Source organism: Nelusetta ayraudi, unplaced genomic scaffold, assembly GCF_046127955.1.
Source record: "Nelusetta ayraudi isolate G7.1 ecotype Tasmania unplaced genomic scaffold, CSIRO-AGI_Nayr_v1 ptg000008l, whole genome shotgun sequence".
NCBI classification, from domain to species: domain Eukaryota; kingdom Metazoa; phylum Chordata; class Actinopteri; order Tetraodontiformes; family Monacanthidae; genus Nelusetta; species Nelusetta ayraudi.
Window position 1 is genome coordinate 4382642 of NW_027466058.1, and position 18542 is coordinate 4401183.

Consider the following 18542-nt stretch of genomic DNA (forward strand, 5'->3'; position numbering starts at 1 on the left):
TACCTAAGAACCAATTGAGGGAAAGCAGGTTCATGAAGGTTCTCCTTCTCACTGCCACCTGCAGTTCTTTTCCTCATCAGTTCCTCTTTTGACTTCATTCATCAAAGCCATTGCAATTGTTGGGTTTCATTGAAGAAAAAAAAACTTTTGCCAAAGTATTGTATTGAACTTACCATCAAGTTCATTCCTCGGTAGTTTGCTACCAAGTGGGACCTGAGTGTGAATCGCGATCCGTCGGAATAACAGACGGCCTCTTATTGTTTTTTCCCATTATTCTTACTAAAAAAACATCGGTTGTGGAAAATATTTGCTTTACGCAACCTCCGGCGCACAAAGCTGTGTGAAGCTGTGCACCGAAGGGTCCCCGCCATGTTACGCTAGCTTCTCATGGGACCGTTGGTCAAGGACATCTTGGGAAAGACCCAATCCCCTGGCGGGCCCCCGATGCGCACAGCGTGTTCACACTTCACTCATCTTCCGTGTTATCGGGGGGGCCCGTAAGAGGTCAGGTGTCTGTGGTCACGCCCCCGAGGACGCTCCGAACACAATTCACACATGCACGCTGGGAGGGAAAACAAAACAAGGACCACTCGGCCTCCCAGTGCGTCATCTATACGTCTGCAAACAGGATGTGGGAGGACGGAGGGCGTCCCACGGGGGGGACCATTTTTTGGCTTTTTTTTTTGAGAGAGAGAGAGAGAGAGAGAGAGCGCCACTCTCCCCACCGTCCTGTCCTCGCCCTCTCTGCACGCGCAGAAAATAGACAGCTCAGTGGCCCCGTAAAAGTCCGGAGGTCTGCCTCTTACATAAGCAGCCCTTTGAGCCGAGCGGCGGAGCTCACCAGCGCTCTAATCATAGCTGCGGGGCTCTGGCGGCGCTCCCTCAGGACTCCTGGGGGGAAACCCTGGGCTAGGATGCATCAGTGGAAGGGAGCTTCAGGCCGCGCTTCAGACGGGCCGCCGCCCTGAGCCGCTGGCACCTCGCGCCCTCCGCGCTGAATTGATTTTTTTTCCTTGAAACTCAGCGCGGCCGCTTTGAAAGCTGTTGAGTCGCAACTTGTGTGCTGTGTCTTGTGTCCAGCAGTACCAGGACACAAATATGCAGGGAGTGGTGTACGAACTGAACAGCTACATGGAGCAGCGTCTGGACACTGGAGGAGACAACAAGCTACTGCTCTACGAGCTTTGTAACATCATCAAAACAGGTAAACGCTGCAGCGCAGAGCGCTACTCCCTCCGTCCTGCGAGTGGCAGCGCACGGCACGCTCGCACCCAGCGCTCTTGAATGTGAAGAAGAATGAATGGAAGTTTAACCTTTTTGTTGTGAATAGATACATCTTTAACTGGAGCGGTTGTGATTGGCTACTGCAGTTAGAAACATTAGAACATAAAACTTCCGTCATAGTCAACAATAATAGTAATGATAATATTAGTATAGTAATACATGGTAATGATAAAATAAATAAACAATAGTTTCCTATTGAAGAATGTGCAACAAATGATTCTATAGCTGACTATTGTACTGTCTATAATCAGCTATCAATGTGTATCATTTCAACATTGCCTAAAACGGAACATAAAATGTTTCTCGATAGATATTGTCACTTAAAGTTACATTAGAAAAAATTTAAAAACAACCATTGTGTTTTAGGCATTCATATTTACAATAAGTGGCGGCTCCATATTGTGCCCAGACTGAGCTCAGGGTTTTGACACTGAACTTGCAGCTTGAAAAAGAAAGATAATACGTCATAAAGCAATGTTTCGTGTTAACATTGTTTGCCATATGCTTTCTGGCCATTAGATGCAATTAAATGGTACACAGTGGGCCTCTCAGACATTTTAATGATCAATTATTGAATCGGAATCAGTCGTAGAATTCCATTAGAACCTTTCAACTCTCATTGTGGTTTGTTCACAGAAACAAGATAAGCTTAATGCATCATGCATCTAATGCGCTGGCTCCTTCTTGTAAAGAAAAAGAAATTATATAAAAAGCTTATTTAAAGGTAACTAAGCAATTTCACAGTTGACACAATAGAAAGTCCCATTTCAAAATATACCAAACATCCTTTCAGGTGACATATTTACGAGCCGTCTCTGCTCATTTACTTCCTGAACAGCTTCGCCAGCCTCCCTGTGTACCATTGTATGCTAACATGACCCATATATGAGAGTGAAATGGGACTGGGATGGCAGACTGGGAATGGGATGAACTGGAAGGCAGTCAAAGCCCTCCTCGGTCACAGTGTCCTCCTTGCTATGTGGGCCATTGTTAACAGATTGTCTTCAGATTTGAGCTTGACTGCAAGTCTCACTGTCACGGTGTGATTCCTGGACGATACGAGACGCTGTGAAAAATCCTTGTTGCCCGACTCACTGACCGACTTGTCTTCTCCGCCCGCAGCAACAAAAGCGGATGGATTTGCACTTTACTTCTTGGGAGAATGCAACAATGTAAGTGCAGAGCACGTTTGGCGAACGAGTGCGAAGCGTCGCTTCGTTACGTCTGTCTGACCTCTTCTTTCTCCGTCTCCCTCTCTCGTCCCGTGTCCAAATAGAGTTTATGTTTGTTCACACCAACCGGGGCTAAGGACGGCCCTCCGAGCCTCATTCCCTTCGGCCCCATCACGTTCGGGACGACCGTCGCCGCCCACGTTGCAAAGACTCGCAAGACGCTACTGGTGGAGGACATTGCAGGGGTACGGCCGTCTTCTCCAACGGGGCTGATGGACGTATGAATATGCTGTCACGTGACCCCCCCCCCCCCCCCGTCTTTGCTTGTGGCCTTGCAGGATGAGCGCTTCCCTGACGGCACAGGGCAGGACTCAGGGATCCATGTTCACTCTGTCCTGTGCCTCCCCATCCTCACTGCCATCGGGGACCTCATCGCCGTCATGGAGCTGCAGCGGCACTGGGGCAAGGAGCCCTTCAACCTCAGCCACCAGGAGGTCAGTGTGACCCCGGGCGGCAGCGGCGGGCGGGGGGAAAAAACACACACACAAAAAAAAACAAAAAAAACAAGCGCACCGAATGACAGCGAGCCTGGAATTCGGAGCTCTATTAGATTTGTCAGATTTAGTTCCGTGAGAACAACTCTCGATGATGTTGTTGTTTACGTCCAGGGACCCAGGTTGCCAAACACAGGTTGCTTAAAAAAAAAAAAAAAAAAAAACGCACAAAAGTTCGATTTGATTTTCTTTTTTTTTCTTTCTTTAATCAAACCTGCGTCATTTGGCTCCTCGGCCCCCGAAGGATTCCAGCTTAACAGCAGGGAGGGAACATCAGCTGGCCGCGCTAGTGAACATACTGCCACGCTTGCCATGAATTTGTGTTCCTGGCAACAGAATGAGCTGATCGCGTCCAATCTGGAGCATTTCTAGCCAGTCTCGGAGCTGAGGAACCAGTCAGAGTAATTTCACTTGTGGGCGCAGGCAGAAAGCAACCACCCCCTCCCCTAAAAAACACCCAAGGCAGTCAAAACACCTGATTGTTTGTCCTGAATGCGTGAAGCTTTGTCTAAAACTATCTGAGTGCAGTTTGAATTTTTTTTAATGGTCCAGTGTGTAAAATCTTTGAGGAAGCCTTTTATTTAGGGTAGCCCGACTGACAGTGCGTTTCATGTATAGGGCTCTGACAGGTGGTTTAAACATGTTGCAGGTGTAAAACACTTGGTCTAAATTGAAATGTTGTAATAACCCGGTGCTGATTGCAATTTCTTTTTCTTTTCCAGGTTGCAACAGCGAATTTAGCGTGGGCATCCGTTGCCATCCATCAAGTACAGGTGAGAGAAAGAGAGAGAAAGGGAGAGAGAGAGAGAGAGAGAGAGAGAGAGAGAGAGAGAGAGAGAGAAAATAAGACACTGTAGCCTGTATTCCAGCTCACTAAAGACCTGGAACAAGGTGAACCTCCCAGTTATTATGAACCAGGGTGACTTTGTTTGTTCTGGTTCGGCGGCAGTGTTTTTTCAGTGGACAAATCCACTGTGTACAGGAACTGGGTTGTCACTGGGCCCAGTCCAATCAACTAAACCGTAGACTTAACAAACAGCTCCCCGAAGACGTCATTACGCCGCGGCGCTGTTTTTATACGGATAGCACAACACCTCAGAGAAGCAGCGTCCCACTGCAGCGCCGGCCACCGTAGACACAGCACAAAGTTCGCCGCGAAAACACTCTAATCACTAATGGAACTGATGCCAGGCACCTCATATAGTTACAGTTGCATGTTCGCCAGCGCCTTCACGGTTGTGACACAGGTCATGTGAGGGAGGTGGGCGTGACCTGTTTTGTTTTTTTCTCCTGGTCTTTGCAGGTGTGCAGAGGCCTGGCCAAGCAGACCGAGCTCAACGACTTCCTACTGGACGTCTCAAAGTAAGAACCCGCCGAGGCCCGACGCCGATGCAGATGAAGCCAAATTGCACACACTTTTTTAACGGCGGCGGCGTCGCACCCCCTCGCAGCACTAAACCTCCTCGTTAACAATGAAAGCTCTCGAGCCTCGCTAGCGTCCATCCAGGGAGGGTCAGGTTTTGCCCGGCGCCCTCTAACGCTGCCTTTCCTTTCACGCAGAACATACTTTGATAACATTGTGGCAATAGATTCTCTACTTGAACATATTATGGTGAGTGTCATTCCTGCACGTTTCTTTCCAATTGTATGTGTGCTTGTGTACTTGAGGATATACTGCCTGTGTGTTAAGAAAAATTATATATGCAAATATACAAATACTTAACATTGAAATTTTAAATGAAATGTGTAAAAACAGACCATTTTGGTTCAGTATACTTTAATACAATAGCACATTTAGGTTTCTCTTTATTATTTACTATATTATAATCTAGTGGATTGATTTATTGATTGATATTATTATTTCTAACAGCCTCCTCAAGAATATGAATTACGTTGCCGCCGCTGCTGCGCGCATATTTTGCACCTTCTTTTCATCCACTCACCTCCTCAGTGTTGCTGAAGAGCCTCTCCCCTTGATGTTGTGTTGCAGATATATGCAAAAAACCTGGTGAATGCGGACAGGTGCGCACTCTTCCAGGTCGATCACAACAACAAAGAACTGTACTCGGACCTGTTCGACATCGGGGAGGAGAAGGAAGGCAAACCCGTCTTTAGGAAAACCAAAGAAATTAGGTGCGCGAGCTGTTTCCTCCTTCCCTCTGGCAACCCAGATGAAGCACTGTGTCGCGGCAATGTGCGGCGTTACCTATTGTCGAGCAAAAGTAAAAAAAGTTTGAATGTTTCAGCTTTATGTTCAAGTATGTGTGAACTGTGTGTTACATTTAAGATTCATTGTTGTTTAAATGTTTTTTATGAAATTACTCCAAACGCATTATTATGATTATTTTTCCTCTTATGATGGTTGACTTGCACGTTATTGTTGCTGTTATCCACCGTTTCGTAATTTTCCACACTGTTGCTGTGAGGTTGTTTTTTAATTGTAAAAAAAAAAACTTGCTTCTCTCCCTGCAGGTTTTCTATAGACAAAGGAATAGCTGGACAAGTGGCTCGGACAGGGGAAGTCTTAAATATCCCAGATGCCTATGCAGACCCACGGTTCAACCGGTAACCAACCTTTCCGTCTTAAGCTCCCAGTATGGAACAGCAGTGTTGCAGGACAGTCGCAGTTCATTTCATATGAGCTGAGGTTGTCATCTTGGCAAAGAAAGCCCTTGGAGATTGTCACGTTTCCTCTCCTTAACGCTGAATGAATTGTGTGTGTTCCCCCCGCAGAGAGGTGGACCTTAAAACTGGCTACACCACGCGGAACATCCTGTGCATGCCCATCGTGAGCAGGGGGACTGTTATAGGCGTGGTGCAGATGGTGAACAAGCTAAGCGGAAGTGCCTTCACTAAAACAGATGAGAACAACTTTAAGATGTTTGCTGTCTTTTGTGCTCTGGCCTTACACTGTGCAAATGTGAGTAAAGTGGAATGTGCCCAACCACCGTTCTTATCGCCTAACTCTCCATAAACCGTCACCAAACGCACACTCGCGCACGCACACACTTACACACCCTCGCTCACACTCACGCTCACACTCTGCTCTCCCTCCTTGTCTGTCTGCCGCGAGCCTGCTGCTCTTTATCTTTTGCAGTGTAGGTAGCTGACGTGAAGATTACATAACACGCCACGGCCTTGAATGCTCCGTCCTGATTGGCTCAGCCTCAGATAGCAGCACCTTTGACGTAGTGGCCTCATCCTCGTCCTAAATTCACACTTGGAGCCGGGAGGCTCGTTGCAGCCGTTACCAGGCTGCCGCCGCTCGAGCCGGGCGCCGAGGGGCTCATGTTTAAAAATGTGCGACGCTCCCGAACCTGATTGTGAAGTTCGTTCTTCCACACGGCGAAAGCGTTCTCGATGGTGGAGTCTCAGGACAGACATTTGTTTTCCTTATCATGAAGTCACGACCCAAATTTATTCCAGAAAAATGAAAACGCCAGCCCACTTTCTATCATGTCTAGTAAATAAATCATTGAAATTATTGAACTCAATTTTTCTCTATAAAAATCGATATTTCAAAATCCCTTTTTGTCATCTAAACCCCGCTTCAGATGAGCCCCGCCTCCTGGAGCCCTCTGCTCTCCGTGGGGCCTGACTCACCGTCAGCTCGTGCGACAAACTTACGCAGGAGCAGCGTCACAAAGTCGCTTTTTCTTTAAAATTGATGAGGCGTGTTAATATTTCAGGACAAGCAGTCTGCGTCCGTCTCGCCGGCGTGATTTACGGCCGGCAGTAAAAAAAAAAATTAAAAATTGCCCGGTATCCCGAGGAAACACGATTTTGCGCGCCGCGACTAGCGCTCTGTGATTAATGGCGGCGGCCAGCGTGAGCCCTGGCACGTGTACGCACACACGTTCAAAAGTTGGGGTCACCGACTGGTTTTTCGCATTGAACTCTTTTAATACCAGCTTTATGAGGCAATCTGCTGGAATGCTCTAAGAACATTACTAGTGCACGGATGTCAGTAAGGATGTGCTTGACCAAGTGTGGATAAGATTTTAGTGAAAATCATTTCCAGTGCCTAATTAAAAGTAATTGAGGGAATTCCAAGAATGCTAAATTCTGTGTGAACTCACTAAAAGTCGGTTATTTTAAAGAGCCTAAAATATAAACCATGATGCTTTGTTCACTCTTTTATTGTCCAGCACACAAAACTAAGTGTGATTACAATACAAAGCTTTGAAATGAGCAGTTTTAAAGCATTCAACGTCTGTAATGATGTCCACATATTGATATTCATTCTATAAATCACATTCAATGAAACATCCAAGGCAACAACTGTCAAAGCCATCCCATATGTGTTCAGCACATCCTGACTGTCTTCCTGCACCAGTAATGTTCTTAGAGCAGTCTAGTAGATTATGTCATCAAGCTGGTTATAATGGAGTTCATTGCAGAAATTAGTCAACAATTAGACCCAGAACTTTGATTGGCGCCAAGTATGCAAAGCAAATCCAAACCGGGCTCGGTCTTGTCCTTTTTTCACAAAATCCGACCATAATACTGAGAGAATTGAACGGATGAAGGTGTTTATTGAAGCTGCCCCTGTCCCGACCTTTGACCCTTACGCTGTCCTTGCCCTCTGCAGATGTACCACAGGATCCGGCACTCTGAATGCATCTACAGGGTGACCATGGAGAAGCTGTCCTACCACAGCATCTGCACTTCAGAGGAATGGAAGACTCTCACCCAGCTCAACCTTCCCACGCCCATTTACAAAGAGATTGAAATGTGAGCCTCCCCTGTGTTTGCCGCCGATCCGCACGGCAGGTTTGCGTGAAGACGTGACAGACGGGGTCCAGACCTGGACCTGCTCCTCTTGATTTAAGATTCCTCCTCCCTCCTCTCTCCCAGGTTCCATTTTGACATTAATCCCTTCGAGGAGATCTGGCCTGCTGTCTTTATCTACATGGTTCACAGCTCCTGTGGGAAGACCAGGTAGATGATGCGCTGGAGGGGTTGAACGCTGGCTGGACTTCTAGTTTTAACGGTTTTGTTTCTGCGCGCAGCTTCGAGTTGGAGAAGCTTTGTCGGTTCACCATGTCCGTACGGAAGAACTACCGCCGCGTGCCCTACCACAACTGGAAGCACGCGGTGACGGTGGCGCACTGCATGTACGCCATTCTGCAGAAAGCCTCCGGGATCTTCACGGAGCTGGAGGTTTGCCTCCCGTCGCGTCCGCATCGGGCCAGATTCAAAATAGACGGGTTTGCAAGAGCGGGTTTGTCAGATTTTCCCCTCTTTCTCTCTCTCTTTTTTTTTTTTTACGGTTTTACAGAAGAAGGGTCTGCTGATAGCCTGCCTGTGCCATGACCTGGACCACCGAGGGTACAGCAACACGTACCTGCAGAAGTTTGACCATCCGCTGGCCGCCCTCTACTCCACCTCCACCATGGAGCAGCACCACTTCTCTCAGACCGTCTCCATCCTGCAGGTAGAGCTCTGCACTGGCACCGTCACCGTAAAATTCCCCTCCTGCAGTGTCTTTGAAAAATTCCAGGTCTTCCATGACGTGCTTCGCTTTTTTTGTTTGGCAACGTCGCATGTCGGCACACCGCATTCCTGCTGCAGCAAACCGTGCGAGAGCAGCAGCTGTTTCTAAGAAAAAAATTGCCGCTGACGCTGTTTGCGATCCTATCTGCGAGACGTGCAGATCCGACGCGTCGTGCTGGAAAGTGAAAACAATTGATTGTGGATTGTGAATAATTTCATTCGCTTTTTCCTTGCAAAGTCATCCTCAGTTTGGTCTTTCTGCCCCCCCTCACGTATCATTGCGCTGGTGATGTAATCCCAAAGTTGCGTTGTCAACATGACATTTGAGGCAAATTTCACTTCAGAAATCCAGAGGATGGACATCGAACAGACGTTGCATGTGTGTGTGTGAGTTGGTTTAGTACCAAAAGAACTCGCTCGATGCTAGTTTGCCAAAGTTTTTAAATGGTTGAACATAGGGATGCAAATTATCGATTAATTCATTAATCGTTAGTTGATTAATCTTATTGATCGATTAACGATTAATTAATAAGCGGCGATTTTTCCTGAGAACCTAAATTTCACAATGTAAAATGTGTAAGGAACACATTATTTAACCTTTAGTTAATGTTGAGGGTTCAATTTTTACATTAGAGAACAGAAAAAAAAAACATAAACATTTATCTTCTGACTTAAAGCTGACTACTAATGGGTCACATTTCAATTTTTTTTTTTTAAAGTTGTTCAAAAGTAACTTGTTCTAGGTATACAGGTATACACCACACCATTTAACAAAAGAACCCAATGTAAAAAAAAAATGCAGTTAATTGCGACTAATTTAATTTAATCAATTAAATTATTAATCGACAATTAATCGATAACCGATTAATTGTTAACATCCCTAGTTGAAAAAATTAAGAAAACAAGACAGGAAATAGAAAAATAGAAAAAGTGCACGTCACACTGGGGACTGCTGAGGATGTGCAGGTCGCCGGTTCGTCCTGGAAAAACACTCAGCCATGACACCTAGCCGTTAAATATAGCGTATCGCGCACGTCATTAAAACATTTTGTGTGTTGGCATCCAATTCTTTTTCAACCTATGAAAAAATATGATGTGTTCACTGTGCAGAGGTTACGATTGATGGACCCCCGAGATGGTTGCGAGGTCGCAGCACCCTGTTGTAGCCTAGCTGACCAGAACGCCTCATAAGTGGAGCTTTTGCTTTTTTATTGATCTCTTTGTTTCCCATAGCTGGAAGGGCACAATATTTTCTCCAACCTGAATTCCAGCGAGTACGAGCAGGTGCTGGAGATCATCCGGAAGGCCATCATCGCCACAGACCTCGCCCTGTACTTCAACAACTACCAGCAGCTGACGGAGCTGCTGTCCTCGCAGGCACTGGACTTGAATAACCACTCGCACAGGTCAGGTCCACGGCGACTCGTCCCCGGGGGGGGGGGCTGGAGTCGGGGAGCATTCATAAAAGAGGGTCTCCCAGAGTGGAACCTGGACCGGGTGCTGGCACTCATGAGCCAGCGCAGTGATTTTTTCCATGTGACTGAAAAGACACTTTGGTCTCCTGCAGGGACCGTGTGATCGGTCTGATGATGACGGCATGTGACCTGTGCTCTGTTACCAAGAAGTGGCAAATAACACGACTCACAGCCAATGATATCTATGCTGAGTTCTGGGCTGAGGTAATGCTTCCAAAGGGTCTCAGCATTGTGCGTCTGTGCATATGTTTTTTTTTTCAGACCTTTATTTTTTAAGTTTTATTTTTTTTCACTTGCTTCGCAGGGAGACGAGATGAAGAAAATTGGGTTGCAGCCGATTCCAATGATGGACAGAGACAAGAAGGATGAGGTCCCCCAAGGCCAAGTAAGAGCAGCAGTGGAACACATTACAAATACCTAAGGCCGTATGACTACAATCAGGATCAGAAACTATAATCATAGTCAGTCAAGTTTGTAAAAGAAAACAACAGTTTGACTCCTGTGTATCTTAACTGTCTGCACTGTAATTAAGAGAACCAAATATTAAAAGTACAAAGGAAAAAATACATGAAAACATTTTTTTCTTAAAAAAAAAAAAATATATATATATATATATATAATATCACAGATACTTCTACCAGTTAAAGAGTCATAGTGTGACAATGGTAGCCAGAAACCACCAGCAGATACAGGTGCAGTTCATCAGCTCTAATGAGGGGCAACCTTGATTAGCCTCATTGGAATCACCTGACCTGCAACTAGCCAAAGTAGCTGCTGAAATTTTAATATCGAAGCTTAAGTTTTTAGAAAATATATACGTGTCTATACATATATGTATAAATATACATGTTACACATACACACACACACACACACACACACACACACACACACATATTCATATGCATATATACAGAATATGTAAAAAAATAAATTACATTCCTTTGGTTGATGGACCTTCTGCTGGTGTGGTCTCTGTGTGTTATAGTTGTACTTATTCTCTTTGATTATAATATCATATAATATACTATTAATAATAATAATTTTTATTTTTTTATGTGTTTTTTAATCCAGGTGGGATTCTACAATGCCGTTGCAATTCCATGTTACACAACACTAGCGTCGCTTTTCCCTCCGTCTAATCCCCTTCTGAAAGCCTGCAAGTGAGTATCCTCGCTATTCCGCTCGCGAAGCCTCCAAGGGTCTCGCACCACGCGCTCAGGAAACAGTCCACCACCAAATTTGCGTTTTTAAGTCTCACCATTTGGTTTCCGACATGGAGCTGCGTGTCAGCGTTGTTAAACGACCCGGGCGGACGCTCACAAATCGTCGCCGTGCTGATTTCACATCAGATAGGTGCGATGAATGTGGCGGCGAAGGGCTTGTGATAAGTGACGTGTGCGCTGCCTTCATCTGACCACACAAATAAGGTTAGAGGCGATAAGGAGTGTGTCTGCGATCCCTGCGCGAGCGTGTGAACATTCCAAACGTTGAGCCAAGGAAAAACCCTCACAAAACACTGCGTCCTGCTGACGTGGGACTAGACAGACTTGTAGGGGGTGGGGGGGGGGAGGGGGGGGGAGCAATCGGAGGATACGTTCCGAGGGAACGTCGCTGCGCACCTGCGCTTTTGCACGCCTCAACCAATGAGGGTGGGGTGGGAGGGGTACGTCACACGTGCACTTTTTTTTTTTTTCACGTGTTGCTCGCCGAATCCCGACACGCAAGTCCCAGGGCCCTGGGCTTTTTAAAAACGCCGTGACCTTGATCTGCGGGGAATGCAAACAAATGAGCGCAGTGTATTATTAAAGCCCCGCACGTACGTCAGCACTGGGCTCTGGGTGGGCAGCGGGCCGAGACCCCGCGGAGCCCCGGCTGCCTGTTGTGGGATTTGCTACAGACATGTAAACTGCATCAGCTGGCTAATTGAAAGGCCACTCCTCCACCCCCCCCTCCTACACCCCAACCTGCCCCGATCTGCGCTCGTACATCAGGCGGCGATTAAAACGGCGGAGGGCTCTCTAGGTCGGAGGCTTTTTGCATATTGCACAAATTCATTTGCATTAAATATACATTTTTGGACTGCCAGTATATTCACGCTGAATGTGATTGTATTCAGCTTGCTGGTAGCTAGCTTGATGTGTGTGTGCACAGCGGTAACATAATTGCCATGTGGAATTTGTGATACCAAGCACTTTCATATTTCTATTTATTTATCTGTACACAGGGATTTTTGCTTTAATAGTGTCATGCATGTTTGTCTGCTCAGCATTTTAATGTGTTTTATGGCAATGAAATTGCAGCCTATTTGCACCTGTAACATTTTAAATTGGTCCTTTAGGGACGAGTATTAGTATTTTCGAATTGAACTGAACCGAACTGAACGAAACAATTGCTCACAGGTTCAATTACAGAAGGTTTGCATCACCGACAGTGCAAAATCCATTCGCAACTGAAAATGTTGTTTGCAGGATACAACCATCCCAGCCAATTACACGTGACTCAGCGGTTTTGTTAGCAACCACACAGCCAATCAACGCCTTGGTTTCACTGGTTTAATAAAAAGGCCCCAGACTAACTTTCAGCGTTGACTTGGGAATTAATCTGGCTGTCTGTAGCTGCGTTTCCATCACAGTTTTTCGCAAGACAAAAGCGATATTTCTAAAAATTTCGACAAAGTACAATTGCGATTTGCAGGTGTTTCCATAAGCCGTAATTCTCGTAAAATCTTGTCCTGTTACATTTACGAGAATTACGTTAGCTTTTGTTTGTTTAAGTTTGTTTGCTGTCAAGGATGGTTGTTATATTTTTCTCTTTGATTACTTGTAAAAAAAAATATCCGTCTCCTCCTCCGTCCAAACGTAACACGCCATTTTCACTCGAAGTGAACTGGTCACGTGACCTGCGTGTGTCACGTCTGGTGCGAAAAAAGGGTTTCCACGACACTTTTGCGACATACCTCTACATCGATGCGTCCGAAAAACCTTCAAAACCTTTTAGCCACGTTTGAGAGGTTTTTCGAAGTTTAGGCGTTTCCACGACCAGTTTTTGATTGCGATATTTAGGTTTTGCGCAATTCTAGGGGTCAGGGAAACTCAGCTTGGGTCTGTGCCAGGAACTTTTTTTCTTGTAAATTTTCAATTTCTTTTGTAAATTCAAGTCTCAGCAGCCGTGAAGAGTTTGTTTTTTTTTGTTTTTGTTTTTGGGGGGTTTTTTTTGGTTCCAAATTTTTCCGCATCAAACGATTTCCTCTAGTTCGTCCACAATCTGACTGTGGTGTCTTGCAGGGAGAACCTTTGCCAGTGGGAGAAGATATCGCGGGGCGAGGTGGAGGACGTCCTTCCCAGCCGGCCTTACGATTCTGGCCCCGTCAAGGTGGACAACTGACTACCAAAGGGGTTGCTAGCCTGCCAAAGGAACACAACCTGCATCCTGCCACGGACCCACAGTAGAGCTCTGTAGGGGGGGAGGGGTGGGGAGGGGAGGGGAGGGGAGGTGAGGGAAGAGAGAGAGAGAGAGAGAGAGAGAGAGAGAGAGAGAGAGAGAGAGAGACCTCTCTTCCTGTGTCGCCAGGACACGGATCAGCGGAAGGCGACTTGACTCTGAAAACTCAGTTACCTCATTGGGTGACGGAGGCGTCAACACAGACGGTTTTAGCGATCCCACAGACTGAGAGACAGTCGACGGGGAGGGACACGAACCCATCGCCCTACATCCAAAACAGCTTGAGAGTTTATTTGACCGAACGGACTTTGGTTGTTTTATTTGATCTTTTTCGCATTGCGTTCTGTTTTTTGTTTTTTTTCCTCTTTTTTTATGTGAGCTGATTCTTCTTCTGCGGTCTTGTATTTGCCGAGGCCTTACTCTGAACCTTTCGGAGGCTAGAATATGTGAAATGTTGTCGGTTCAGGCTTCTTCTTCTTCTTCTTCTTCTTCTTTTATGTTATTATTATTTGTATTATTTTTAATGGTACTGTTTGCCTTCTGTGGTAGATTTGTCGTACGCACACACTACTTCAGCAAGGTATTCCCTGAGACAGAAGGAATGTTTAGAGCAGACATTTGGGTGTAATGCCTCCTCACTGAGACGGTGGATGTCAGAATGTTTCTTTTCGTTCTTTTTTTTTCTTTTTTTTTTAGCAAAAATCCTTTGCAGTACTTGAATAAAGACTTGCAGTCTATTTTAAGTGGAGATGAGATGAGCGACAAACACACACAAGCGCACGCACGCACACACACACACACACACACCTCCATATTCAACAAATGCAGACGAACTGTGAGGAGTTAGATAACGTCCATACTTGTTAACACAGTCACGAGAGAGTCACAGTGTTTCTTCGTGAAGCCGACCCAGCAGCAATGCCTTCAGCCCACCGTGGCATTTAGGGACCTGCTGCATAGTACAACCACTTCCCTCTGAATAACAGCATCTGATCCCGGGCCTGCAGGAACAGAAATGTTTGTAGGACAGAATTCACAAGGCATGGAACAAAACAAAACAAAGAAAAAGCAGAAAGATGCACAAATAGCGTCTGTTTGAAATTAGTCATGCCCAACCAAAAATATATCCAATTTAAATTTAGAACCGTTTTCATGCAACTGTCATGCCATTAATTTTTTAGCACTTCATGCTGGTTCCTATTAAATTAATGATAATAACTACAGCATGAATAAAACACAGCTAAAATAAAGATACAAGCTGTCCCATTTTTTTCCACTCGACCCTCTTTGTCTTGGACAACAGAGTTGATCCACTGCTTCACTCCTCGCCATCCTGCACCATCATTGGAGGTGGGATGAGGTTAAAATTTGGACTCTTCCAAATCATTTTTTTTTTTCCAAGATCTTCCAAATGACAGTAGTTCTGTCAGAAGCTGTCATTCCAGTGGACCTTGTCCCTCGAAGACTGAATCCATTGCTCAAATCACTTGTTTTTCCTCCTCGTACTGTGGCCCCCTGTTGGTGTGAATGTACAATTGCAACGATTTTTTTTTTTTTTTTTTTTGGTGTGTGTTGATTGCAGGTTCTCTGTGGTTTTCCCACAATGTGCAACTGTCTTACTTTTTTTTTCAGAATTGTTTCCAGTAAGCCTCAACAAGAGCAGCGGTTTAGCATGCATCTAAAATGAAGTTTATACCTGATTTTTTTTTCTTTTGTTTTTTTTTTTTGCCTACATGGTGATAGGTGTGTACAATCTAGGAGCTAGTTTGTACCAGCTGAGATGTTTGCTCTGATGGTGCTAAACTGAGTGGCAGTCGTGCACTTTCTGATCGGGTGTGTGCAGTTGTGTGTGCTTGAGCGTATGGGTGTGTGTGTGTGAGAGAGAGAGAGAGAGAGAGTGAGAGAGAGAGAGCTTTTGACTGTCTCTTTTCCCTCAGCCACCTGAGAACATGGTTAAGTCCATAACACTGCACTGTTCCTTCTACTTATCAGCACCAGTTATATCTCATTGTCTGCACTATGTTTAGCTTATGATCTTTATTATTATAATTATTATTATTGATAAATATTATTCTTACTATTATTATTATTATTATTGCTATTATTATTACTATTGTTATTTTCGTAATTAGAGTTTAAAGTTAAATTAACTTATATTTTTTATACAAAGAAAAATAATGTTGGCCTTTTTGTTTTGTACAAAGTAAACATTAAGATAAACAAAATGGTCTAGACACGTTACTGTTACCCTGAATAATTGCGGAATGTCTCAAATGGTTAATGTAAGAGCAGTAGCCCAAATGAATTTTATTAAATACCTGAAAAAATACTTGTGTCTGTCTGATCATTCTTCATATTTTGTCCACAGCACGCTGTGCTCGTTGCTGTTCAGTGTAAAGCCTTTGTTGGGTAATGGGATTTGGTCCCGAGAAGCATCTGACCCTGCTGTTGAATGATGTTTGCATTTTGCAGCTATAAGAACAGCAACATTTCTTTTATTGTTAATTTGGTTGTTAAGGTATGAAGTTGGGCGACGCGGTGGTACTGTTGCCTCGCAGCAGAAGGTCGTGGGTTCGATCCAAGGCCTTTCTGTTTGGAGTCTGCATGTTCTCCCTCTGTCTGCCTGGGTTCTCTCCAGGTTCTCCAGCTTCCTCCCACAGTCCAAAAACACGCATGTGAGGCAAATTGGGCAAATTCTATGAGTGCCTGCAATGAACATCGGACTTGTCCAGGGTGTCACCCTGCCTTTCACCCCATGACAGCTGGGAGACGCTCCAGCAGACCCTTGCAACCCTAAGTTCAGGAAGACGTGGTAATAGAAAATGGATGGATGGATAAAACATTGTACCTCTTAAGACTTAACTGTTAGAGATACTTTTTACAAAGATCTGAAACATTGTCCAGGACTGTTACTCTTAAGTGGTCCAGTTCAGTGACTTAATACCATTCATCATTCATTCATCTTCTATACCCGCTTATTCCTATTCAGGGTCACGGGGGTCTGCTGGAGCCTATCCCAGCTGTCTTAGGGCGAAGGCAGGGTGACACCCTGGACAAGTCGCTAGTTCATCGCAGGGCCACATAGACACAGACAACCATTCACACTCACATGCACACCTACGGACAATTTAGAATGTTCAATTGACCTCACATGCATGATTTTGGACTGTGGGAGCAAGCCGGAGAACCCGGAGAGAACCCACGCAGACACAGGGAGAACATGCAAACTCCACACAGAAAGGTCCCAGGTCCCGAGCCCCAGTATTATGCTTTAGAAATTTGCCAAATACAACTTTGGAACCCTTCATCTCCATAGCAATCGCTATGTTACTGGCTGATTGGTGCAGCCATGCTGGCATGTTTGTTGTTGTCGAAATTCCTCAGCAGTGAGCAAATGAGCGGACTTGTCTTATTGAACCAATTAATTGAAAAACTTGAGTCATCAGCGTTTGCACTGGTCAGACGGCGAACGTGTTTGCTCACGTGCTCCTCGGGTCAAACACAATGTCTTGGGAATCATGACGTGTGGTGGTTGGGTATAAGACAAAACAAGCAAACTTCACTATGGAGCCAAAGCCCTGGTTGCTCGGCAAGCAACATCCTGAAACCGCTGGCGGGTGCCGGAGCTGATCGGAAGATCGACATCGTGACCTCTACTTTAGATCATCTGGGACACGATGCAATGAGTCAGGATCGTCGTGTCGGACAGAATCTCTGACCTCTCGGCGGAGAGGCAGATTGCAAAGTTCTCCTCTGGCACAGTTTTACCAGAGGGGAGAGTCTTTTTTCGAGGTCAATGAAAGATCAGACCAGCGAACGCTAACTGCGCGGAGGACAGGAAGTGCGTTGACGCAAGAGAGGTCACGGCCCCTCTAAGCCTACCCCCGTGCCCCGACCAAGGGGATCCCTGTCTCTCAAAACAAAGCCTGCTCCTCCTCATCTCATCCTGGGAGAAAGCAGCAGGTCTGCACAAACCGGTCTGTCCCAAGAGATGTGAACAGTGATGGAAAAGCTAAAAGCATCCGTGAAAGAAATGTCGCATAGGTGCACGATCAGAAACTGCAAAAGGTCCTTAGAAAAGGTAAGAAGGTCTTACTCGTCTCTTCACTTGGAATGAGGTGGCAGTTTCAAAAAGCAAACGGTGCCTGGATGAAAAACACGCCACAGACCCACATCTGAATCTCAACTTGCTGACTGTGTGTGTGTGAGTGTGTGCGTGCGCGTGCGCGCTCCCGTCGTCACACTCGGAGGCTTGAGAAGCTGTCGGGCCGGAGTCGTCCCAGCAGAGACCGCCTTGTGGTGTTCAGTGACGTCTTTGATGATGTATGTGAAGGCTCACCAGTATTTGGACGCATCCTGAGGGAAATTAAGGTTTTTCCATTTCCTCTGCACCCACTTGCACATTTTTAGCATGTGCCGTCAGACGTATTAGAGCCAAGAGAGAGCGAGTGAGCGGGGAGGAGACGGAGAGAGTCCCCGGTGCTGCCGGCAGAATTAGAGCAACCGCTGGAACCTGGTCACGGTGTGCCAGGGGGGCAAGGCGCCACCAGGAGGCGCCGGCTAGGTCAGGGCTCATTCATAGGAAATATCTCACCCCTTATCCTTATTTACTTTCCCTGCAAATGCTTTGTTTTGGCACTTCAAAATTTCAGTTGCATGTATTGTGTGCATAAATTCAGTGTGTTTCAAGTTGTTTTGTTGAAGGAGAGAAAAACACCAATATACTGATATCCTTAATTCATGTGAGGACACCTGCTGCTTTCAGTGACTGTAAACCTAAATGCACCAGGTGCTTTAATTAAAACATCATACAGTAATTAGGAAGCATCTGTCCAAATATTTCTCAATGTTGAAGATGTGCAATCTGCCCAACAGCCTGTTTGTCACATACAGGATTAAAGTAGGCCATAACAACATGGGTTGGTTAGTTCACCCAGTATGTTCCTGAAATTAAGTCACAGGGGTGAGTCAGCAGTCTGAATAGTTTTCATGTTACACAATTTAGTGAAGATACAGTAAATAATGTATTTTCTTTCCTTCCAGACATATGATGATTTATATGTCAACCTTTTGCCGTCCGTCCATTTCCATAGAACTTCAAATGGCATTGCGCACTTA

At 45.5% G+C, this 18542-nt stretch overlaps 1 protein-coding gene across 4 annotated transcripts in view; it reads left to right on the plus strand.

The window, feature by feature from the left end:
- Positions 1-13447, plus strand: part of pde10a (phosphodiesterase 10A) — a 53931-nt gene extending 40484 nt beyond the window's left edge. For 2 of the 4 annotated variants that reach the window (XM_076018836.1, XM_076018838.1), the window contains exons 4-22: positions 1081-1204; positions 2407-2456; positions 2561-2701; positions 2795-2950; positions 3733-3783; positions 4314-4372; positions 4571-4622; positions 5001-5143; positions 5483-5575; positions 5744-5930; positions 7602-7744; positions 7868-7951; positions 8023-8173; positions 8292-8447; positions 9740-9912; positions 10074-10185; positions 10286-10366; positions 11055-11143; positions 13268-13447. In XM_076018836.1, coding sequence (XP_075874951.1) covers positions 1081-1204; positions 2407-2456; positions 2561-2701; positions 2795-2950; positions 3733-3783; positions 4314-4372; positions 4571-4622; positions 5001-5143; positions 5483-5575; positions 5744-5930; positions 7602-7744; positions 7868-7951; positions 8023-8173; positions 8292-8447; positions 9740-9912; positions 10074-10185; positions 10286-10366; positions 11055-11143; positions 13268-13367 — 2145 coding nt within the window. In that variant the 3' untranslated portion in view covers positions 13368-13447. The remainder of the gene's footprint in view (positions 1-1080; positions 1205-2406; positions 2457-2560; positions 2702-2794; positions 2951-3732; positions 3784-4313; positions 4373-4570; positions 4623-5000; positions 5144-5482; positions 5576-5743; positions 5931-7601; positions 7745-7867; positions 7952-8022; positions 8174-8291; positions 8448-9739; positions 9913-10073; positions 10186-10285; positions 10367-11054; positions 11144-13267) is intronic. The other 2 variants (XM_076018837.1, XM_076018839.1) reach the window with 1 other exon arrangement.
- The last annotated feature ends 5095 nt before the right edge of the window (positions 13448-18542 follow it).